Source organism: Tiliqua scincoides, chromosome 5, assembly GCF_035046505.1.
Source record: "Tiliqua scincoides isolate rTilSci1 chromosome 5, rTilSci1.hap2, whole genome shotgun sequence".
NCBI lineage: Eukaryota > Metazoa > Chordata > Lepidosauria > Squamata > Scincidae > Tiliqua > Tiliqua scincoides.
In genome coordinates, this window is record NC_089825.1 from 68,042,994 (window position 1) to 68,069,026 (window position 26,033).

Genomic DNA, 26,033 nt, shown 5'->3' on the forward strand with positions numbered 1-26,033 from the left:
GGTTATGTACATTTTATACTGCAGTTTATAGCTAACATTTATCTTAGTTATGTGCATGAAGTAGGGCACTGCTTTCAGAGAAGGCTCCAAAGCTCTGGCTGACTGAAATCCATATTACAGTGGTATACAGGGATAGGACGAAACCATGGCAAGGAGGTAGGAAGGCTTTAGAACTTTGTCTCTGCTGCAGTTCTGAACATATCACATCTTATGCCCCCACCCTCATGGTATAAACTAATGTACGAGTATCATTAGCTGTCTTCTCTCATCCCTGCTCACATATGGTGAAGCAATTGTACAACTCCTGCTTGAGAAATTTTCAATTATAGACACTCTTCACTCTGGTTTGTAACCAGACATATGGGCACTAATTCACATATCTATGTTAAGGTTATCATCTGGTGAGGTACATAATATACTACTAAGATCACAAAATGGGAGTTTTTGTTACAATAAAATAGATTTTGTTTAAAAAAGATGAAAGAAAAATATATTCTAATAATGGGTCAATTTGAGCTTTGAGTCTCATCAGAAGCTCTCTCAGAAGACCATTAAAAGGCAATAACTTCTAAAAAATCTGGTTGGTGATTCAAAGACAGGGGCTGAGAAGGCAGGGAAGTTGCTTGAATACCCAACTTCTTTCTTAGGCTCCTTAATACTAAAGCTTATTGTTGTTGGCAACCTTCAGTCTTGAAAGACTATGGTATCGCGCTCTGAATGGTGGTTCTGGAACAGCGTCTAGTGTGGCTGAAAAGGCCAATTCGGGAGTGACAATCCCTTCCACAGTGGGATCAAATGTAGTCTGTCCCTGGTGTGTCTCCCTGGCTACGGGCCTTCCTTCTTTGCCTCTTTGCCTCAGTCTGTTGGCCAAGTGTCTCTTCAAACTGGGAAAGGCCATGCTGCACAGCCTGCCTCCAAGCGGGCCGCTCAGAGGCCAGGGTTTCCCACTTGTTGAGGTCCACTCCTAAGGCCTTCAGATCCCTCTTGCAGATGTCCTTCTATCGCAGCTGTGGTCTACCTGTAGGGCGCTTTCCTTGCATGAGTTCTCCATAGAGGAGATCCTTTGGGATCCGGCCATCATCCATTCTCACGACATGACCATCAGGCAGTTCGTGGCTGTACACAGTCACGCTCTGGCAACTTCTGCGATGCCACTGGAGCCAACCGTATTGGCTTCTGCCTTTCCATTGGACCATTCTAGCGACATGGAGAGGGGGGATTTGCTGCATGGGTAACAGCCTATCCTCCATACCTTCTTTACCCAGGCTTTGCGCACTGGAGAGGACGCTCCAACTAAAGCTTAATACTAATACTAATCAGCTATGTACTAAAATAAGGAGGAAAAAATCTCTGAGTGAGTTACCCTTAAATTAACTTCACCTGCAGTATCAGATGTATTTTATTATTCTATAGCACTTTCCCAACCTGCTACTGTTCTTTGCCATTGACAAGGAATACATTCAAATGGCCCAAAATAAGCCAATAGGAGGCTGATCTCATGTTATGAACATTTAGTAACCACATGGTGAGAGGAGGATCAGGTGGTAGATGTTTGTATGCTAGTCCCAGAACAGTCTGTTTTACAGCATAGATTTATGTTGTAACAATTGGTCCAGAGGGTACCCAGTGCTGAGCCAACAGGCACTGACTCCTAGGAAATATGAACTATTGCTAATATTTTCATTCTCTTTTACCCTGAAAATTATATCATCATTGCACTCACCAGTAGAACCCCACTGTCTACATCTTTATTAAATTATTCTTTCTCACAATACAGTGATTTGGCAGAAGAGAATAAACACAGCTTCTTTACTCTTTAGCCCAGTGGTTCTCACACATTTAGCACCGGGACCCACTTTTTAGAATGAGGATTTGTCAGAACCTACTACAAGTGATGTCATGACCGGAAGTGACACCATCAAGCAGCAAAATTTTTTAACAATCTCTTTTAACTCTTCTCTTTTCGAAGACTCTCTGCCCTTTCTTTTCCTTGGACTCGCGGCAGCTACAGAGCCTACTGATCCACCCTCCTCACTGGATAAAGTATGCTCCTTTTTGGTGCAGCTGCATCAGTGGGGAGGGGGTTAGGATTAGACTCTAAATTTTCCATTATTGTTTTTAATTTAACACTTGCTGTCTTTTCCCCCTTCCTGTTCCTACCCTTTATAATGAATCCAGAACTATACAGTGATGTGTTTTATTTAAAAGTTGAAACATTACTACCATGCTAGTACCATCTAGCATGCTACTACCATATTTATTTATCTACCATAAATAAATATAGTTAATTTGGAAAGCAAGTTTTATCAAGCCATAAGAAATATTACTTGGCTGTACAGAACTATGAATAGCACACTGGCCAAGTTTAACGGTAGAATGCACAGATGGACACACAGAATGGTGACAATAATATCCCTTCTGGTTTATGACAGATCATAAATGCAATTTGTTATAAGTGACAATCTGATATGTCTATACACTCCACTTGCTTTTTATTTTAATTTTTTCTCCTTTGTTTTTGTTATTGTCAATGAATTAAGCAGCAGCATCCCTGGCTATGTAATATACATTAAAATGGCCTCTAAAGTGATTTTAACAGATAATGATGAAAAACATGTTTTTCATGTTTAATGAAACATGTTTTTCATGTTTAATGATGAAAAATTAACTGGAATTGCCTAGTACCCTGTATGTTCTTTCATAACACAGAATCCATGATAAAATAAAACTTCCTCTCTCTACAGTAAATTTACAAAGTTTACATCTAATTGAGAATGATCAGTCCAAGGTACATTGATCAGAGACAGTTGCTATGTAATACAGTTATTATGTATTTCAAGAGTAATCTATCTGAATACAGGTGGGACCTTGGTATCCACTGATTTGGTATTCAATTATTTGACTCACGACTGATACAGAGGTCCACCTTGTAACAAGGAAAAAAGCATCAAAATCCATTTTCCTACATTTGTGCTGTTAAAAAAGTTCATTCCACTAGATTCCATTATTCACTCCGTCTAGTGGCTGAATGTGGTATAGCATCTATACCAGTTGTTGTCACACATTTAGCACCTGGATCCACTTTTTAGAATGAGAATCTGTTGGGACCCACCGGAAATGATGTCATGACTGAAAGTGACATCATTGAGCAGGAAAATTTTTAACCATCCTAGGCTGCAATCCTACCCACACTTACCCAAGAGTAAGTCCCATTTACTATAATTGTTAAAAGAATATACCTAGTAGCTTGTTAAAAGTACAGGTCGGCAACATTTCCCCAAATGCAGTTGCATACCATGGTAGCATCAAGTCTAATATACTAAAAATAAAATATTGAAATGAATGGGGACCCATCTGAAACTGGCTCACAACTCACCTAGTGGGTCTCGACACAGTTTGAGAAACACTGATCTAGACCAATGCATTCTTGGGTGACAATGGAGGAGCAAGGAACCTGGAAGTAGGTCTTTAAAGCTATTTATCCACTGATTTTTTTTTATCCTCTGAGGATTCCAAAATTGAACCCCAGTGGATAATGAGGCACAACCTGTATTGCTCTTTTGAGACTTCATCAGAACCAGACAACCCTTAGAACATTTTCAACATTTATCTGTTTCATCTCACCAAAATTATTCTGATGAGATTTTTGGACTTCCTGTCCATGACCCAGTGCAGGTGCTTCTGAAACCTGCTTGTAATGCACTAAGCAAGTAAAAACTTGGTAAGATCACAACCAGGTTGATTAACATTCAATGTGGAAAAAACTGAAAAGGAAAGGAAAGGTCCCCTGTGCAAGCACTGAGTCATGACTGACCCTTGGGGTATCGCTGCTTTTGCAACGCTTTCATTGCAGGCTATAAGCAGGGTGGTTTGCCATTGCCTTCCCTAGCCATATTACCTTTCCCCCAGCAAGTTGGGTACTTATTTTGCCAACCTAGGAAGGATAGACGGCTGAGTCGACCTCCAGCTGGCTACCTGAGATCCCAGCTTCTGATGGGATCGAACTCAGGTTGTAGGGAGAGTTCTCGGTTGTAGTACTGCAGCCTACCACTCTGTGCCACAAGAACCTCTTTCAAAACTGAGCCCATCACTTAATTGCCATTTTACTATCCTTACTGATACAGATGTAAGTAATTTAGTACCAGTAGCTGTTCACTCTCCTCAATACTCATATGATAAAATGTATTTTCTGTTAAATGCTTAGGTGCCCCTTGAGTGTATATATTTTGCATGGATAAATGTGTGGCTGTTAGATGAAGATAGAAGGTGGCAACTGTATTTGCTAAATGTAAAAAATGGTTCTCTGAAGATCTCTGGACAGAAGAAGGCAGACATCATAGCAGCACAAGGGAATATTTCATGGCCTGAAGTGTTTGAAATCAGTATTATTTTACTCAAAAGTAAGCTCACTGTGTTCAGTAAGACTTACTCCTACAATAAGTAGGAGTACAGTCAGATAGACTGTACTCTGATCTTACTAATCTTGAAAGGAACACTGCTATTCATGGAAACAAGAGCTCTTAGCAAGACAGAGGTTGAAAAGAAACTTCTATGTGCAGCAACTATTCTCTAAAATTAGCTGATAGTTGCAGCCTCATGATCCAACAACAATCAGGTTTCAACCCACCAAGTGGGTCACAATCCAAGGTTTGAGAAACCCTGAATTAGACTCTAATTCAGGGTTTCTTAAACTGTGGGTTCCAACCCAGTTGGTGGGTTGTGACCTGATTGTTGGTGGGTCACGAAGCTGCAACCGACAAGCTGATAGCAGACTAGGAAATGCATTGAACCTGATGAAAAGAGAAACTGAGTCACACGGCACATTTACTCATGAGTAAATGACCCCACCTTGGTACATTGCAAAGGACAGGCTGAGAGGAATCCAACACCACCAGAATGGTCCCGATCCGATGAAAGCAGTCCCCCCAAAAATGCAAGAAGGAAGTCCCGCCCTCCAAGCTAAGGAATGAATTGAGTCCTATGGAAAGCGAAACTAAGCTACATGTTAATGTTTACTTACTAGTAAGCAAACATGCCTTGGTTCCTGTAGAAGGTCAGGCAAAGGGTAAGGCTACCAGAATGGTCCCAAGTGTGTCACTTAGCTACATGGAAAAGGACCAGCACCACTGTGGCCAAGCGAGGCTTGACGCTAAATGAAGCCTCTGAAGACAAGGGAGGCTGTGCTCTCCTCGCATCTGGAGGGTGAGTCTCAGAGAGGCAGCGCGCATCTGCACGCTGCCTCTCTGCGGCTCAGAATGCCAGAATTCCACAAGAGAGACTCTCTCACGTGATTCAGGTATTCGGCACTTTGTAGAGGCAATGCGCAGACACGAACTGCCTCTCCAAGGCTCAGAAAAGCCTCCAGAGGCAAGGGGAGCAGAGCTCCCCTTGGTTTCAGGGGTGTGTGTGTGTGCAAGGACCAGTGGTGGCATTGCATATGCGGCCCATTGCTGGTCGGAGTGTCGCAAAGCGGCAGTCACCTGTAGTTTCCTCCCAAATCACACTGAATTGGTGATTTGGTGTAAAGATAAGAACTTAAATTGAACGTGCATTGGGTAGGGCTGAAAATGTTACTGATTGGGGGGAGGGGCTTGAGATTATTGCAGGCAGGCTACAGAGAGAATTCACTTGGTGGAACAGGGCTGGTTTCCCCATCTCATCTCTCCTTATTTATTTGTTTCACTTTAGTTATTTATAATTATTTTAACTTATTTAATAATTTATAGCCCACCTAACTAGGGAAAATGGCACAAGGCCAGTGCTTGCCATGGGCCATTTCAGCGCTTGCTGCATTCTCAGGAAAGCACTCCTTGCTTCATGATGTCACTTCTGGCCATGGCATCACTTCCAGATCAATGACATCACTCCCAGAAAGTCCCGGACAGATTGTCATTCTAAAAAGTGGATCCCAGCACTGAAAAGTTTGAGAACCACTGCTCTAATTATTTTGTACTGGCAAAATACCTGTGCACATGTGCAGGTACGGAAGGCGTGATGGGCTTATCTACTGCATTCCCTGCAAATATGTCAATCAAGGCCAGGCCATCTAGTGTCAGGCAGGTTCTGCCCCATTACAAAGTGGTTCCAAAGCACAGTGTTTTACTTTTCCCTTTGAAGGAGAACTGGCAGCTTGTTTCCCACAGAATTCAGCAAGAGCCATTTACAGATTAATTTGGAACTAGCTGTAAAGCCCTGCCTGTACATTTGCATCTCAGCCATGCTATAGTGACAAAACCTTCAGAACTGGCATATATAGCATAATCTATAATTCAATGTATGGAAAACACACATGTATTGCTTACAGGCAGAATAAAACTGGACATAACAGATTCTGTTAGCTAGGAGAGCGCTGAACAAGTTTTAAATTTGCTTTCTGCGAGCATACATGCACTTTTCAGACTTACTTGGCAGCAGCATCTTTCCTCAGCTGTTCATGCTTCATTAGAAGATTTTTCCTATCTTGGAAAGCTTTTCTAACTTTGTATCCTTTATAGACTGCTTGAATTTTGACAGCGGCAATGTCCTGTATGGCAGCTATGGATAATGCCCCATGCTCCAGCATAAATTGTATTACTTCATGGTGAGCTCCAAGCAAGGCATAATCAAGTGGGGTGTACCTAGAAGAACAAAATACTGGTGAAAAAGAGAAAATTAAATGCTTGAAATTGTTTCTCAAATGATGCATCTGCTCCTCTGTAAGATTTGAAATACCATAATATGTACTATATATCAAAATTATTGTGAACTTAGTATTGCTTGTACTTGGGAAGTGCAGAGTAAGGAAAAGCAACCATCAGGAAGAAAGGAAAATAGCTGGTGCAGTAAAGTTCTTGTTTTCTTTGGCAAGAATACAGCTGGTGCCTTGGTATCCGCGGGGGATCCCTTCCTGGACAGGTGGGCAGGTCTGTGAGTTCAGGACCTACGGTGTTGATCTAAACTGTGATCTGTATGTGATCTGTGATCAGGTGAATGTGCTTGGATCTGGATCTCCACTCTCTGTAAGTGCCTTTACTGGGGCTTGTCTGTGTAGTGCTGCACCTTTGAGAAGATTGGAAAACCAAGCAAGCCTCAGTGAAGCCTTTCTCTGATTTTATTTTTTCTGTATTGTACTGTACCTTGTCCTGATCACTGTCTGAGCTTTTTTGCTCATTTTATGCCTTCTGGTATGCAAAGGGGAACAATGTAATTAAAAAAAAAACCAAAATTCTGCTTGTCTGTGTGGTACTACATTTTGAAAAGCTTGGAAAAACAATGAATATGCATGTATATATGTCTAGTAATGATATAAAATGATACAGAGTCAACAGCAAAAATGCTAATTGTGCTTTATTGCATTGTTTGTACAATTTTGAATAAGAATTTGGATGAAAACAGAACACCACAATTTGCTATTTTAATCAAGAAATTTTGGGAAAAGGTATCACCAAAAAAAAAAAAAGCACCCATATCTGGAAGTGGGTCACGATAGGTATTTTTAGCTTTTTGGAGGCTTGTGGAGCCCTACAGAGGGGTCCGCTGGCTCCCCACACCATCCACAGGGCTGGCGCTGTTAGGGATATGCCTCAAAAAATCCCTTTTGTCCCCAACAGTGACTCTATTGTGGTGATTGCATCACTGCCTTTGCCCCTCCCCCACAAGAACTTACCCCAGTTTCCAAACTCTCTGTGTTATCAAATCTAGTTTTATAAATACAGAAATGTACTTCAATTGGCAGTAAGGAATGTGTTCACCTATAAGGAGACAATTGGGCAACACGACTCTTGGGATAATCTATACCACAGCTTCCTACACACCAAAATTCAGGTAAGAGAAGGATTTGATATTTCAACGAATGGTGCTAGTAGTTTGGTAAAAGGACTCACTAAGAATACTTATATCCCATAAGAAAAACATACACTTTGATACATTCTCCTTAAAAATTTGAAATTTTAACAAAGCCAGACTATAAAGAACCTTAAGAATGAGGCACAAAAACCAAAAATGCAGATAAGATTATTTTAACTGGTACAGGAGGCAGCTTCTATTCAACAAATCAGTACTACCATGGAATATTCTAACTCCCTCCCCTGGTCACTACAGACCAAAACAGCAGCTATTTAACAATTCTTCATTCTGCTTTTCAATGTAGGGTGCCAATCACTCTTACCTATGGGCACACAAATCCAGCTCTTACCTAGACACAATCCACCAACCCGCTCCTCTCACCAGAGGATCAATATTGAACCACTAAACCCCTCAAAGAGCCTGATGCCCTCACTTTCTTTCCACACATACCTCCAATATTGGCTCTTTTTGGTGTCACTCTTTTAGCCAAGACTCATTACACACCTAGGAAAAGATCCCACTCTTAAAATAGGTTGCCAAGTTCATGCTTGGGAGCCAGATGTAGAACATTGTAGGTTGCAGTCCTATACACATTTATCTGAGTCACACATTGAATTCAGTTACTTCCAAGTAGACATGCATAGCATTGGGCTGCTCTGTCTCTACAGGGATAGAGCTTCCTTACTGAGCTGATGATGCTCTGTCTCAGGTCTCAAGCTCTGCTTCTTGGCAGCAGCATTGAGGGGAATATACTTCACCAGTATTTAAAGAACTTCACTGGCATCCAGTTTAGAACCTGATCTGAAATCAGGGAATCTGCTGGTCTATCTTTTCCTATATAAGCCTGCTTGTTTGCCAATATATTAAATCAGAAGCTCTTCCATTGGTATCCCCATCTTTAGAGAGAGGCTACCAAAGGCAGGACCTCCTCTGTGGTGACTCCCCAAATATGGGACCTCCTTCGTGGTGCCATCATAATCTTTTAGATATCAGTCTGAGATCAAACCAAACATCTTTAGATACATTATTTGGCTCTGCATGTTTGGTGGTTTTTGATGTTGTTAAATAGCTGTTGAGGGGACTCTTTAATCCAGATTGGACCACAGTATGGACGAGATACTTAATTCTTTGTCCTTGTCATGGCCTTGATCTGGAGTGGGATTCGCAACTATTTGCCAAGAAAGGACAATGGAAATTACTCTTCCCAAAGAAAAGAGCAGCTGAGGGACCAAATCCAAATTGTGACCACTGGGGGGTGAAGAATTACATTTCCTCCTTATTGCAGTCTTGATCCAGATCAGACTGCTCACCTATCAGCCGGTGTTGAACAATACATATGAACCCAAATAAAGTGTTTAAAGTTAAGTCTCTTTGGCTATGAATCTTTTTGTCTGAGCCTTTAATTTTAGTTAATATTGATCTGCCTTTTTTTTTTTTTGCTGTCTTGATCAGTTGAATAAAGACAGCCTTATAAATGTTTTACAAAAGCTGCATCTTGCATCCATTTGGATAATTTTGCCAGGTAAGTTGAATTTCAGCGACTACAGTCAGTATACAGCCAATACATTCATAAAAACATGGAACAGTCACGCCAGGCAAAGATGTCTACAGGCTTAAAATTACATGAAACAGACAAAACCAATCCATATATGATACTTCAATTTCAGCTGTTAGTGTCAGTGCACAAGATGGTCAAATTAAAGTTCCTCTTGATGGTAACCAGCAAAGATGCAATACAGCAAAAGATAGAAGAGAAGAGATAAAGTCAGCCAAATTGGACTTGCCACATGGTGACTGGATGATAGGAAGATCAGAGTGTCTGGAACCGAAATGTCAATAGGAATCTAAATCCAGATATCTGAATGTCAAGATCCAAGACAACTCTTTTCTGGGAGACACATTTGCACCTGTTTATAAATATTATCATTGGCTAATATTTATTTTTAATTTATTTATTAGATTTATATTCCAACTTTCTCCCCGAAGGGCATCCAAAGTGGCTAACAAAAAGTGGTAGACATAGCAAAATAAATGGAAAATAATTCTCAAACCCAAAAGGGCTCACAATCTTTTAAAAAAAGGCTCCATTCCGGCCACCCCTGCATTACTAATTTAATCCCCTACAAACTAAAGAGCTATTCTTGAGGAAAGGGGACCCTTTACAATGGTGAGCAAAGTGGCATCATGTTCTGTAGCTGGGGAAAACAGGCAGAAAGCCAATTCCCCCATTTTGCATAACCTGAAATGTATGAAGATTCATACAATCATACTGATCTGGGCTGTTGCCAGATTAAACACATATTAATTGAGATGTAGTCATATGTTGTAATTGATTTACAACCCAATCCTAACCTAGGGCTCCAGTGGGGCCAAAATGGCTACCACTGGATAAAATGCGTGTCAGGCTAGCACCGAGAATCTCCTTGGGGTAAGGGAATGTTTGCTCCCTTACCCTGGGTAACGCAGCTGCGGTGCCAATGCTTTTGAGACGGGACAGACCCAAAGAAGCTCGTGTTAGGCTGCCCAGGTTGGGAGGGAGGTTAGGATACAGCCTTCTACTATCTCTGCCCCCCTCCCAGGCCTGATCCTCCTCCTTCCCTGTTCTGCCCACTCCCTGCTTCCCCCTCTGCGCCAAGAAGACTTACTGCCAGCTGGTGCTGGGAGGAGCGCTGACCCGGCCATCCATGCGAAGCTGAGGACTAGCACCTGCAAACCCTCCTCACCAGGTGCCACAGATGTGCCTTACGGCACATTTGCAACACTCAGGGCTGGCGCTGGAGTTCAGTGCCAGCGCTGAGAGGGGTTACGATTGGGCCCTAAATCTGCCTAGATTTGCATGTGACAATTTTATATTCACATATGATTGTTCTAAATAAAAACACTTATTTATAAATGATGCATCCCTCCTCTTCCTCAGAGGAAGATTCCCCCTTCTCTCTCTCACATAGGATGGAATGCTTCCTTAAGATCATTATTGCCACCTGAAGCTTTTATAGGTATTCATTAAATTTGTTGCCTGATGAATCTGAGGAACCTTTTCAGTTGATTAAAATATTTTTGACTCATCTATTAATATAGTAAACATTGCAGTCCTAAATCTACTATTATTACGAAACATTTGTACAGTAGGCCCTCCTTATCAGTGAGTTTGGCACCTATGGATTTGACTTAATGCGGGTGCCAACCCTGCAGCTGGAGGGCCTCAAAGATCTCACAGACATGACTGGAAGATCTCCCAGACATGACCTCCCAGGGCCTCAGAGGGCCTCTAAGAGGCATCCAGAAGACACTTGCAGTTGTGTCCAAGAGGTCCTTGAGGCCCTACCTTTGGATTTGATTATCCGTGGAAATTGGTACCCATGGGAGGTCCGGGAAAAGATCCCCTACAGGTACTGAGGGCCCACTCATGTGTATTATCTTCTTGCAATCCTTACAATAACTCTGTAAGGTAGATCAGTATTATCATCCCCATACTGCAGACAGAGAAGGCTGAGGCTGAAAGAGTAACTTGTCTAAGGTTAATTCATGACAGAGATGAACAACAGAATCAGTGACTTTCTAGTCAGGTCGATGCCATACTACACCAGCTCATATCTAACAACCAGACAAGAGGAAAGCACATGAAGATAGCACAGAAAACATTAATAAACTATACCTTTCTTCATTGTTTTCCATATGATTAGGAAAGGCACCAAATCCAAGCAGCAACTTTATAGCATCAAGGTAGCCGTTGTTACATAACCAATGTAATGCTGTCCTTCCCTATAATCAGTGGGACAGACAGAAGTAAACAGAATAATGAAATTCCAGTGCTAATACTAAAATGATCAGTCTGCAGGGCTACAATGATCATTCAGATCATAATATCCTGGTTATTAATACAGAAATGGAAATAATTATAAGAGTTACAATGGAACACACTCTCAGGCAAGTGCATATAGGACTGCAGTCCAGCAACCCAATCCTATCCAGGTTTCTCACAAGCAGATCTTGCAATCCACCACCAATATAAAACTGGGGCTACTGGAGCTGTAGCCACTCTGTGGTTCACTAATAGTACCAGCAGTGGTGGGCAGCAGAACCTCCACTGGAGTAGGTAGGTCAGGGTGTGGGTGGTTTGGGGGCAGATTTGGTGGTGACCACACTGGGCCAGGGGAGGGACAGAGTAGTTCTTGGCCCCGACCTGCCCTCAGAGACTCTTCAGTCAGTCAAAGATCTGGCATAGGTATGACAAGGCCCATTGGGGATCTGGCAGCTTATGGGGAAGCAAGTAAAAAAAATGCCTTTACCTACTGTAGATACCTGTGTATAAGTTAAAAAATTCATGCCTAAAAATTGACCCTGAAAGCATGGGTCAACTTAAACACAGGTTAATACAATTCATAAAGCTTCTAAGAGCAGCTGCCTGGTGAGGTGGGGGTGGGAATGGACTGAGAAGCAGGATAAGGGGGGGGGGTGAAGAAAAAAGGAGTAATTTTACTTACCAGTAATTAATCAGAGGCAGCAACAAAAAAGTAGCCGTTTTAGCTACTTCTCTAAATGGAAGATTAGGTACTTATGGGAATTGTAGTCTGTTTGAGAGCTGCTGCAATGAAAATGCAGCACTGTACTCCTCTCAAAGCCTACAACTCCCATAAGCACCCGCCTCTCCCTTCCTGTTTGGAGAAAGTAAAATAGCTCCTTTTAGGCTTTTTGCTGCTGCCTCAGAACACTTCATAGTAAGTCATTTTCAAACAATTTCACACATCCTTCAGTTTTACCCCCAACTTATAGGTGAGTATCTATGGTACCTCTCCAGGGCTGTCTGGTCCCCAGTCAGCCCACAGCATACAGCAGACGCTGCATCAGTGGCACTGAATGCTCTGGGTCAGCCAAGGCTTGAGCCCTTAGTTCATGAAAGATTACAAATCACATATCAAACATATGAGCAAACATGAAAATGGGATGGGATCTCAATTTGATACTGCCTCTCAAAGATTACCTCAGGGTGCATATGTTATGATTTTGTGGGAGCACAGAAATAGCACAGAATGTAGTGGTGGACAGAGAAATCAGGTTCTTGAGAATCTCAGATTTCGTGTTTTAAAAAGCAAGTTTCTAGCCATTATGGCTATATAGATAACCAGGGCTTTTTTTCTAATGGAACGCGGGGGGACGGAGTTCCGGCACCTTTTTGCAGGGGCCCCTCCCCTTCGGAGGCATTCCAGGAGGGCAGGGAGCAAAACAGAGGCAGAATAGACAGGCACAGGATTGGACTCTAAGGCTGCCATCCACAGTAAGACCCATTCACTAAAGTGGACTTCTGAGTAGACATGCATAGGATTGGGCTCTTAGGCTGCAATCCTAGGCACTTTCCTGGGAGTAAGCTCCATTGACTAGAATGAGACTTACTTCAGAGTAGACATACTTAGGATTTGGCTCTTAATCCTGGCAGAGATATATATCTGCTAAGGGGAGGTGAAAAGGGATTCTACGTGTGTACAACATGCTGTCCAGCCTTGCCAGAGATCTTCCTCGTCCTTCCCCCACAAGCATGCCCTCCGCCAGCCAGCGTTTGCAGCTCCTCTCCAGCAATGTACAGCAGCTGCTCAGGGCAGCAGAGAACATACAATTGCATGCCAAGCGCCTTCCCAAAGACACAGAGTATTCTGATAACTGAATTAAACCATATTTAATCGCTTGTTTGCAAATGTAGCTGTTTCTATGTGCACCTAAGGACCCCTCTCATGTAAGAATTCCTTTTTTGTTCTTACTCCCACAGTTGCTTAGAGTAATTTTACTACATGGAACTCATGTAAGCCATTTTTTGGAATCCATTCACTGCTTCCTCTCCTCGAAGTAGTGCCACACTACATACTACATGCTACAAGTGCACCTGTACAGTATTTTTCCCCTTGTGTAGAAAACGTAGCTAGGGGGAAGGGGATGTGGAGATTGACAGCCCAATCCTATGCATGTCTACTCAGAAGTAAGTTCATCTTTAGGGGGGAAGCACATAAAAATATTTTATTTCTCCAATAAAAAATGGTTTTAAAAATAAATAAATAAATAAATAAATAAATAAATAAATAAATAAATAAAAGATTAACAAGTTCCTGCACCTTTCTTTCCACAAAAAAAGCACTGGATAAGACTGAAAGATAATGGGTAATGCTTGCTAAAATGCCAGAAGCCAAGAGATTTCTAGTAGTTCAGGACAGGACTTCAGTGTCTTTGTCCCTCCTATAACTAGCAAAACCCAAATAAATTACGCAAAACAGCAATACTTGTAGAATAAATTATGCATAAGGATATCTATCAAAATTTAGGTGCTATTGAAGTAGAATTCTTCCTCTCCTCCCGTGGGAACATAAGGTTTGGGATGTCATGCAAAACCTTGGTTTAATTCAACCTGACATTAGAACCAAGTCAATGTTATGGGCAAAAAGTCCATCAAGCAGAACGGAATCTGTGCTTCATCTGATAATATTGAGACAACATACACTAAGATACACACCTCTTTATCTTGAATGTTTGGATCTGCATTGTTTTCCAGAAGCACCACCATGCAATTAATGTAGCCCCCATAGGCAGCACACTGCAGTGGAGTTCTGCCTGCATAATCCTGTACGTTGGGATTGATTTTATTTTCTATCAATATTTGGCAAACGTCAGGATTTCCTCCCAGAGCTGCCCAGTGTAAAGGAGAGTGGCCATCTTGGTCAAGCAAATCAACTCTTGCTCCCCCTGCAACAACAAAAAGAACAACAATAACATCTTCAGGGGTGATTAATCTCCATAAAGATTTAAAAACAAATTATTGCTAAGATCAGTAGCTGAGGCTTTCAAAATGTGTCCATACATATATGGATGTTATCTGTACTGAATCTGTTTCAGTTTACCAACAGCCTCCCATCTGATATTTATAATTTAGCCTATCAAACATACATACTGATAACAATCTGACTGGTTGGTTGGCAACCTTCAGTCTCGAAAGACTATGGTATAAACCTACAGCACCCGGTATTCCCAGGCAGTCTCCCATCCAATACTAACCAGGCCTGACCCTGCTTAGCTTCCAAGATCAGACAAGATTTGGCATGTGCAGGGTAACAGTTGCCACAATTCTATAGAAGTTTGGTAGTAGTATAGAATATGGCACTGACCACAGAATTCAGCTTCCTGAGAAGCTTGGCTTTCATTTGCAAAAAGTAAAGTTTCTAATCCCCACGGTGGTCAGAAGTATGTCAAGAGTGTCTGACTTTCAGAAGCTAGCAGCGAGAGGCATGAGATTTCCAGTGCTTAGGGATGAGGCTTCACTGCTCTGTACAGGTCTTGTTCCTATCTATACTTATGAACACCAGAAAAAAGTTTGGAGAAGTGGTAAAAAACTTGAAAAAATGATGCAAAATGGTAAACTATGCAAATGTAGTGTTTTACACATCATGGAATTCTGTTTTTCTTACTGCAGAATTAGAATTATGCACCAAGACAATCCAAAGTTTTCTGCACACACAGCTCCAACCATTGCCTTCAAATATGTTTGCCCTAGTTAGTATTACACCCTATCTACTTACAAAAGGTTTGCAAATTTGTACCCCCTTTGACAAACAGCTGGTTTCAGAATTTTTTAAAAATCTAACCAAAAATTCCTAGCAGGCACCAAACTGTAATCTTATTAATGTCGCAGGGACTCTCAGGGAGATTGAGAGCCCAATCATATCCAACTTTCCAGCACTGATGCAGCCATGCCAATGGGGCATGAACTGCATCTTGCAGTAGGGGACAGTCACAGAGGCCTCCCCAAGGTAACATTTGTTCTCTTACCTTGGGGCTGCATTGTGGTTGCATCAGTGCTGGAATGTTGGATGGGATTGGGCTCCGAGTCCTTTAAGAATCACACTCTGAAATTAATTTTGGATGAAATGTGAAGGAAAGCCTTATTTTTTGGTCAACTGTCCTTTCAATAAGCGATACATTTCAAAATATGAAATATAAAACATTTTTCCAACAACCCATTGAATGATGTTGTACAGGATGAATAAAGCCATTGAAGATACCCACCTTCACAATTACTAAGATAGAACTAGGTTCAAGATCCACTTGTCATAAGAGCCTTTGCCTCTGAACACTTCAATAACAAGCAAAGAATTTGTTCTGGAAAGGCTGGTGTCAGAAAATTCAGTACCAAAACTCAACAACAAAGATCTCCAGATTGTAAAAGTAGAACCGCTTTGGGTTCAGGGAATAATCTTCGAGGAATCAATGTTACAGCAATGCTGAATGCTGTACAGCATGTTACAGCAATGTTACAGCAATGCTGAAGCTAAGCAACTGTGCTTCTGATCTGTTCTCTGAATGGGAGATCACTAGGAGCCCCATGCAATAGGCTGGGGGTGGTGGTGGTTTGTCCTGTGTACCAGACTTAACAAGATGCTAAAGGGATGCCCCTTCATGCTTCCCCTCCTCCCTTGCTGCCTGACAAAGCAGTTGCTTCTGTGCAGGAATCTATATGTGGAGAGATAAGCTACCACAGTTGTTGCCTCAATGGCTTGTCCTCTGGTGCACTGTAGTTGGTGGTGGTGAGCTGCTACTACTGCTGCCCTTGGGTCACTCCGCCACCTAGTAAGGGCACTGGGTACCTGACTTTGGGGCTCCAAGCAGCATGGTGGTGGTGCTACACCTGCTTACCCAACCTTTTTGTCTACTTGTCTAATGTGTCTACTTGCCGCCCATTGCCAGACCTAGCAGGACGGTATTTCAGTTTTCTGCACATGCTCAGAAGTTATGCTTTCAAGTGAGGTTAACCTGTGATAGGTTAGGCACTTGGCTTTATAATGTTCTGTCCTGTTTCCTGTATAATTCCCATATCAGTATTATAAGGAATTTAATGTTGTTTTATTCATAACATAGTCTTAATCTGGTGTGATTCTTGGTGGGAATTCCTGGTTCAGCTAAATCTGCTGTTGATCACAGTTACTCTACTGAAACGTTTGGTCAGAGGAAGGAGGAGTTCTGAGGCTTGAGTGTTTCTGTTTCCCTGGGTAAATGGAATGCCTGAAGGTTATTTATCTTCCCTGGATTTAAGGATTGGTAGTAATGTAGTAGTGGCTGATCTACTTTTAGGCTAAGTTTAGCTAGTTTGTGGTCTTTAAAGTAAAACCATGTCTTACTTTCAGTTGGCCTGGAAGGATTTTGGCTTTTCCCTGTGGAACAACTGAGTAGATTGTAATGGAATGTTGTGAGGCAAACAATTATCTTTTAAAAGTAGCATTGTTAGTCTGCTAAGAATGAAAAAGGTGAACTAGAAGCAAAAATCTCCTATTTCCAAGTCTAGTCTTCTTGCCTCTATACACAGAAGGAGTAAATAATCAGAAATCCAGAATGTGCTATACTTCACTGCTTTGATAAGTAGGGCCCATTCCAAAATGGTGTTTGAATACAATCAAAGACAAGGTAGTGTGTTTAAAAACAGAAACCCCAGCAAACAGAATGGAGGCTACCATTTCAGGGTAGGGGGACATGACATTTAAGGACCACAAAGGACAAAAAACTGATATAACTGCTTTTTATTAAAACTACTAAAATTAAATCAGGGGCATCTATTGTAAAGCAAATCAACTTAGAAATTTCTTCACACCTTAGGTTTAAAATTTAGTCCATCGACTGTTTATCAGGCTTTGTAAGACATGGAGAAGAAAGAACTCTATTTCAGTTTATACTGAGGACTCAAATTCTTTATACTATAAAAAATGGATGCACCTCCATTGGAGGTTTGTGTGGACACATTCCTTTTCTGAGAATTCTTCCAAACTAAAGCATCTGTTGGGCTATAGCATCTGTTGTCTACTATAGGAATGTGCAGTGCCCTTTCAGAAAAAAGTTACTAAGCCATGTAATTCTTTTAACTTTCTTAAAAATTAATGTAGATTATTTTGTAGGAACAGTACCCTTCAAATTCCCCTCAACATTAGCTTAAGGCAAACCTTAGTAGAAACCCTAATTTTCTTCTGTAATTGTTCAGTGCAGATATATGACAGATACACCATTCTCCTTGGGCTGACTTAGGATTCTCTTTTTTTCTTGTCTGTCATTACTTTTCATTTCAAAAGATGAAGTCAGCAACATTTCTATGAACACATTTATGAATTCGTCATAGTTGACCTTTAATGAGAGTCTGTATCACTTCTTTATGTCCCATCTCACAGGCTCGGAAAAGAGGAGTGTGTTTCATTACATCAGTAGCATCTACCTGGGCGTCATATTTTAGCAACAATTGCACAGTGCTGACATGGCCAGAAAGGGCAGCAGCATGTAATGCTGAAAGACAACAAAAAGGGTACATTGAAATTAGAGGACCACAATCAGAATTGCAAACATTGTAAAACTTAAACCACTCCGCAAGGTAGGGAATTCACACTTATGAACAGTTACAATAATCCTAAATAATTTGGACTTACTATTATTATTATTATTAGTAGTAGTAGTAGTAGTAGTAGTATTTATGTACCGCTTTTCAACAAAAAAGTTCACAAAGCGGTTTACTGAGAAAAATCAAATAACTAATGGCTCCCTGTCCCAAAAGGGTTCACAATCTAAAAAGATGCAAAAGAAAACCAGCAGACAGCCACTAAAAAAGACTGCTGGGGTGAGGCGGGCCAGTTACTCTGCCCCTGAAAAAAAGAGGAGCACACACTTGAAAAAGTGCCTCTTACTCAGTTAGCAGGGGTTGCACATCACTTCACCTTTGTGCTAACACACGAGTGACAACGGGAAGTTCACAAAGTCCACTTTCCTTCTTTGTCACTTTTATTCTTGACTAAATGCTTGTCTCTCTGCAGCTTCAGCTATAATAAGAAACCCAGTAAAGACCCCTCAATTACTACACTAGGCAGTCCTAGAGAAACATTTTGTAAGGTAAAACAATTTTGGGGTAGGAGAAAATCTTTCTGGCACCTATTGGTTTTGTCTCTCTCGTCATTCAGAATATAAATTTCAACAAAAGTAACTAAGATTCTTCTCTGGATTTACACACAAATTCTTCTCATGGATTTACACATGTTCATGCCATTAACAGGTAAACTGAACTAACTGATAGAACAGATCAAGAGCCAAACCACAGAAGGTGCTACACATGTCATTTGTGCTTCCACAATGTAGCCATGGAAGGAGGGAATCAGAATTGGGATCATGTGTGGGAAAGGGTATTTAATTCTTTCTTCTTGCACCAGAATTCCAGTAGTCTGAGGAGGGATGCTCCCTATGGAACTTCAGGGGTAGTGTTTGTGTAGAAACAAAGTCTAATAAAAGTGCCACCTCCCACAGGAAAAAAAAAATTGGTTCCATGGTCTGGCCCTACAGGACACTCTAAATCCTATTTTTCTGCATCAGACTCCTGAGGTAGTAGGCAGTAAATTACTTAACTAGTTGACAGACAAAGTTTTTGCAACAATACAGTTAAATAAAAGAGCTGCTATGTCAGCATGGCCTCTCCATAATTCATTTTGACGCAGGCATCTTACTTCCAAGTCTCTGTTCGATATTTTCTTGTAAGCCAAATTTTCTTGAAGGGAGTCACAGTGACTGAAGAGATTCTTCAGCCAGCTGGTCACAATGGAGCCTTTGTTCCACTGACAGTTAGATCCCTCTCTACTGCACACAGTCAGTGACGGCAAAGCTATAAAGCTGCCCCTGCGCTGCTCCTACGACACTGATCTCTGAGCAGAGCAAAATTCTTTTTCCTTGGTGTCATTTTGCTACACAACAACAAACGTCTTGTGGTTCTACTTAATTTGAGTTGAATGGAAACAGTGCATCTAGAAACAAATGCAAGAAATTCTGCTAGTATAACAGGAGAGTTGTTTCACAGCAAATGGATCATGTACATTACATGGATCATGTGCTATACATTTCACAGCAAATGGATCATGTTCCCATGCTGTTGTAATTTATGTAATTTAACCTTGCTTTCTCAAAAAAGAGTGAAACTAGACATGACAACAGCACTTTTATAGATTTAACATTAAATGTCTCATGGGTTTGCAGGCTCCTGGTAGGATTTCTTTTTTTTTAAAAAAAAAGCTTTCCTGCCTCTTATCCATGTAAAATAGGTATAGCCCCGCACACATCAGGCGCTCAGTGGGGCTGGAGAAAATGTGTGGCAGCAACAGCACAACAAAAATGGCCTGGAAAAGTCATTGCCAGGTGCCACAGCTGGACATCCAATCACCATGGTTTTATGGTATCCAAGGTATAAAATCCTTTCCAAGAGGATGGTAGAGGAGGAGGAGGAAAACCGGAAAGTGAGGAGGAATAGATGGCAAGGATTGGAGAGGGAAGGAGGAGAAAAAATGCAATGGGAGACTACAGGAAAAAGAGGAGTCTGGCAGAACGCCCCAGAGAGAAGGAGAGAGGAAAAGGATGGGGAAGGGAATCATCCCCTGGGGAGTGTCTAAGAGCAGGGGCACCCCATGAGACATCACCCCATCTGTGAAGACAGAGACAAGGTCCCCCACTTTGGGGTGACCAGGCATTACCCAGGGTCCGCTGGCCAGTGCTCAGGATTTCAGAACATTGTAATGCTGCATCCCAATGACCCTTAAAAGGGGGAGAGTTCCATCCCAATGACCCAGATGCAGCACCTGGTAAGGAGCATGCTGCGTTTATACTCCATGCTCCAAGGATGGACATGCCAGGCCTCGACTTAGAAACCAGGAGGAGGAGGAGAGGGGAGTTGGGATGAAGTAACCTCCACCCACTGGACTTCTGGCAGCTGCAGCTTTCTTTGGGTGACTGAACCACTGGGCCTGCCACTCAATTGGACCATAAAACAGAAAAAGAGGGGTTAACAACATATGAACAAACAGGAAGGTGCCAAATTCTGCTTCCATGATAACTGGGGCAAGGTCTTTTCCTCAGCACAAGGATGTCAACTGGAGGAAGCATTAGACTCCTTCTGAATCTCCATTTCTAACATGGTTTTGTCATGATGCTTGAAGGGAGCTGCTGTTTAAGACAAATATGGTGGTACAAAGTGCACCATATGTCTAAAGTCTTGGCTGCAGCCCAAAAAGTTGTGTTTTTTGTGGGATCATGACATTAAATTTCAGAAGCGATTTTGATTTTTCAGTTAATCACAATGATATGCGCAGCACCTACTTTGTACCTTAGAGAATTCGTTGTGTATTTACACAATGCCATCCTCCAATGAACTTAGACAACCTTATGTGCAGATTATGTTTTATGACCCAGGTGGTCCTAGAAACAATAAAAACCACCTCATGAAGAATATAGCCTCACCTGTACCACCATATTTGTCTGCCATGTTGATATCGATGTCCAATTTTAAATTCAGCATTGTCCGGATAACATCATTGCTTCCTTTCCCAGCAGCCCACATAAAAGATGTTCTTCCCTCAAGATCTGTGTCATCTTTCACAGAAGGATGCTTCAGAAATGCTTCTACTGTTTCCTAGAACATAAATCTTCACTGAATAAGCCATTTAACTGTTAAGACTATTTGAAAGCTATATAGCTTTTAAATCTTTTGTGCTTCTGCGACTGCACTTCAATTCTGTATCACTTAATATCACTTAATACACAAACATGCATATAATACAATCTTCCATGGGAGCAAATATGGTTGCAACCACTGTTTTTCAAATTTGGATATTGTCACGTTCCCATAACTTTATTTTTAAAACACCCTGAGGGCAGGTTTGTACAATACTGTTTTGTATATGAAAACAGTCTTAGCTACTCCAAGTGACACATTTACATGGACAAATATGTCATGTGAACCATAACTGCTTCAATGCCAAATTAGTGATTTCTCGGTTCATACATTACATTTGCCTCAGAATGCATGCCCAAGGATGGTCAGGATTGTTTATGTATACAAGGAAAGTATTGTGTGAATTGGTCCCCGGATATTGCATAATGCTGTAATGAATAGCAGGCAACAAAACTCAGTTGTTAATATGCAGTGAAGTCATCAGAATATGTGCTACTGAAAGGCGTTTAGGTTGTGATTCTACAAAGCTGTGCTTTGATGTGGGGAAACATGATGAAAGTGTTCTCCTTTCTCTTATCTCTCCTTTCAAAGTACCAAGACCTGTAGTGAATACGTTCTTCTCCAGCACAACACAGACACATGTACAAGCTACTTAGTCTTGATTTGCATGTTCACAATACCAAGTCGTCAAATGTCTCCTTCGCTGCCTCACTGGTACAACAGAACAAACTTTTGGATTGCACAAGCCCTTAGTCAGAAAGGTGAAGAGGTTATTTAAGCTGAGCCAAAGATTCATGCTTCCCACACTATACTGATACACAAAGCCTTCTCTGTAATCATTGAATAAAAGGACTGTCCTACTTCATGAGGAAATGCATTTTTCCAGGATATCAGTGATATCAGATGGTGGATCCTTTTCTTAGCCAGCCCTTCAGTTTTAGGCTAAATACAGGCATGCTTCCATGTAAAAGCAACAAATAGTTCAACCCATGAAATACAACCTCTGAGACGATTTTTAAAGTAGAAATAATCTTCTTTCTACATAGTTTTTAAAGACTTTTATAGTATTTTAGTATACAGTATTTTTATATATAAAAGTAAATATAGTGTTTATAAATACTTTTATAGAATTTTAGTAATATAATATTTTAAGAGGGAATAACTGTCTTGTCAAACCTCAAACCATTGCTATTGATTTGTATAAAGTGTGTGTGTGTGTGAGAGTGATGAATTTGCATATACATTTAAAGAATTGGTCCTACAAGATTGACAGCCAATTTTAGACAAGCTTATCATACCATCTGAGTGCATGTGTTCCATACCTGTGAAGCCCATACTGGTAGAAGATGCTAACTTATTTATTTATAGAATTTATACCCTTCCTTTCTACCCTGCTAAAGGCACTCAAGGCGGCTTACAATAAAACAATACTAAAACATTGATATATATGATAAAAACAATTAGAACAATAAAACACAATAAACTTGGATCATGATTAAAATATGTTCATAAATAAAGCGCCACCTCCCCAGTGTTAACATACAAAAGCTTCCCTGAATGAAAAGGTCTTAAGACCCCACTAAATGGAGTCAAGAGAGGGAGTGGACCTCAATTCCAGGAGGAGGGAATTTCACAGGTGGGGCACCATCACCGAGAAGGCACTATTTCTTGCCACCATCCCCCACACCTCTGCTAGTGGTGGCACAGTTAGAAGAGCCCCCTCTGATGACCTGAGAGGACGCTTTGGGTTGTATGGAAGGAGGCAGTCCCTCAAATACCCTGCAGCTGAGCTGTAGAGGGCTTTAAAAGTTAAAATTAGCACTTTGAATTGAGCATGGAAACAAACTGGCAGCCAGTGTAGTTGCTGAAGTAGAGGTCTGACTGAGTCAAACCAACCAGCCCCAGCAACCACATAGGCAGCCATGTTTTGCACTACTAGCAGTTTCTGGACTGTCTTCAGAGGCAGCCCCACGTAGAGCACGTTGCAATAATCTAATTTGGATGTTACTAGGGCAGAGAGTCTCCAAACTACAGCCCGGTGGCAACATCTGGCCCTCCACATGATTTCATCCAGCCCGCAGCAATGTGGTTTTTTTGTCAGACCATTTGCTACTGCTTGACATTTTTACTTATTATATATCATTTCTCAGTTTAAGCATGACCCTTGTTTCTTTATAATTGTCACATTTCTCTTTTGTTCTGAATCATATCATGCTAACTCCAAAAAAGATCCAAGTAAAACTTATTCATTCATTTAAATTTCTTTCATTCCTTTATAAAACTGTTTTTTTTTTCTAGCCCACGAAAATTTATAAAATATGTGGCCCTCGTACTGAAAAGTTTGGAGAACACTGCACTAGGGCATAAGTTACTGTAGCCATGGTTGCAGCTGGTGAATCAGCTAAAGTTGAACAAAGGCTTTCCTAGCCACAGCAGCAACCTGGAAATCCAGGAACAGCAGCAGACCTGCTGTTTCAGAGAGAGTGTAACTCCATTCCGAGCAGGACAATAGTCCAATACCTGAGCTGTGGACTTCTGGACCAGGAGAACCTCCGTCTTACCAAGATTTAATTTCAGCTTGTTCACCCACATCCAGCTCCCAACTGACTTTGACTGCCTCCTCAGAATCAGGAGGAAAGGAGGGAAAGAGCTGGGTGTCATCAGCATACTGACGGCACCCTACCCCAAACTGCTGGCTGACCTCTCCCAGGGGCTTCATGCAGATGTTGAGCAGCATGAAGGATGGAATGGTACCTTGAGGCACCTCACACCTAATAAGCCAGGATGCCCAACAAGCATCCCCTAGCACCACCTTTGGGAATCTATCAGCCAAGGAGCGGAGCCACCACAAAACAGTGCCTCTAAGCCCCAACCTGGCCAACTGGCCCAGAAGGACACCATGGTCAATGGTGTCAATGGCCGCTGAGAGGTCCAGAAGGACTAACAGGAACACAGTGACCCTGTCCATTCCCCGGCACAAGTCATCCACCAAGGCGACTAAAGCCCACCAAAAATCAGGTTGCAACCACAGTTTGGGAAACGCTGTTCTAGTCTGATTTGATCTCTGCCAACAGCAAACAGAAATAAAAACAGGGAGGGGGATATTTAGGGATAGAGTCTGGTAGCCAGAATAATCCAGTTATATCACTTTCAGGATCTGTCATAATCTTGCACTTGCCAAAGGAACATGATCCAATGGATACAGGGATGTCACACTGTAGATATTTTCCAAGACACAGAACACCACAAGAACCATGTGTAGTAGTGTTTCTCAAATTCTGAGGGAGTTTTACTCCCTCAGTAAGTCTTTGTGAGGGTGGGGCTAGGGCAGTGACAATCTCCAGTATTGCATCCATATGGGGGGGGGCGAGAGGGGTGCTTTTCACTTACGTTATGAAGGTAGGGCTGCAACAGGCTGTAGGAGGTGTGGGGAGCCCTGCACAGCCTTACGCAGTGCTCCCTGAGGCTTAGAATGTTTGGTAATAGCAGGCCAAAGCACCTCCAGCAAAACGGACGTGCTTTGTGTCCGCTTTTTCTGAACATTCCAAGCCTCGGGGAGCCCTGCACCTCCTGCAGACTCCAGCAGTCCTTTCTAGTTAAATGTAAGTACAAAGCACCCCCTTTGCCCCTCCTTAGCGAAATGATCCTGGGGAATCTCTTCCCTGCCTCTCCCCTTCCCCTGCCCCTTAAAGGAACGGGGGAACCTTTACATGAACTGGTGGGTCGTGACCTAGCAGTTTGAGAACCACTGATGTATCATGTCATGCAACAGTCAAACATTGTGTATAAACAACTGTGGTCCAAATTACTGTAATAGCTTCTGCTTCACTGGGCTATTGAGTTGGGCTATATACACATCAGAATGACTAGTGATAAAGCATTTTTTTTAAAAGTTGAATGAGGCTTCAAAAACAGATAGTTGCTAATGTTATATACAGCCATCCTATTTTTAACTCTGGTTAACAGGTTCTTTTATTGTTTTAAAAACCTGCAAAACATATCTGACCAAAGGCAATAGTGTGACAAAAGATGTGCATATACTACCAGAAAAAGCCTCTTTTAAACCTCTTGCAGCTTGCTTAAAAAGACTAGAGTCTAACTGAAGCTTACAGAACCAGTAGTAGGGAGTTTTTGCCAGTACCTTGACCAGCAGCCAGGCAAAAGAAATGACCAACAATAAAGGGCTCTGTGATATTTTAAAATAATGTATTTGCTTCACTTACAGCAAAGTTGCTCTGTGCTGCATAGTGTAAAGGTGTTGCTCCCTGGCTGTCTGAAGGAATGGTCCCAAACTTATTTCTGTCTAAAAGAAGCTGGACAATCTGTGCATGACCTAAAGAAAGACCAGAATGGTAGATATTAGAATATTAACAACATAATCCTCATCTTAGTAAATGTACTCCAGGTTTCTTCCCCCATCCTGTGAGAGAAGAAAACTGACAATGAAAACATTTCCAGTTTAAAAAGAAATGGATGAGTGTTTGCCACATATGCTTTCAATCTATAAGTGCATTGAAGCAAAAGCGGGGTAAAGCAAGAGTGGTCATCCTGGGACACTGCAATAGTTGATAGTTTAGTTTTGTTGCACCGATAAGAACGTGTGGATGCTAGAGCTAGCCTTTTCTGTCTGGTGTGAGAGGTCAATAGCAGTTTGATCACAAAGTGGCTTTTATATGTGAACTCTTTGTTGCCTAGCAACTGCAATCATCTGCCCTCC

At 41.6% G+C, this 26,033-nt stretch overlaps 1 protein-coding gene across 2 annotated transcripts in view; it reads right to left on the reverse strand.

Annotated features, from left to right (window-relative positions):
- The window catches only part of INVS (inversin), a 107,161-nt gene that overhangs the window by 17,373 nt on the left and 63,755 nt on the right, over positions 1–26,033 (reverse strand). For both annotated transcript variants that reach the window (XM_066627087.1, XM_066627086.1), the window contains 6 exons: positions 25,540–25,649; positions 21,103–21,274; positions 17,968–18,123; positions 14,321–14,550; positions 11,480–11,586; positions 6,405–6,617 (listed from right to left, as the gene is read on the reverse strand). In XM_066627087.1, the coding sequence (XP_066483184.1) occupies positions 6,405–6,617; positions 11,480–11,586; positions 14,321–14,550; positions 17,968–18,123; positions 21,103–21,274; positions 25,540–25,649 (988 nt within the window). The remainder of the gene's footprint in view (positions 1–6,404; positions 6,618–11,479; positions 11,587–14,320; positions 14,551–17,967; positions 18,124–21,102; positions 21,275–25,539; positions 25,650–26,033) is intronic.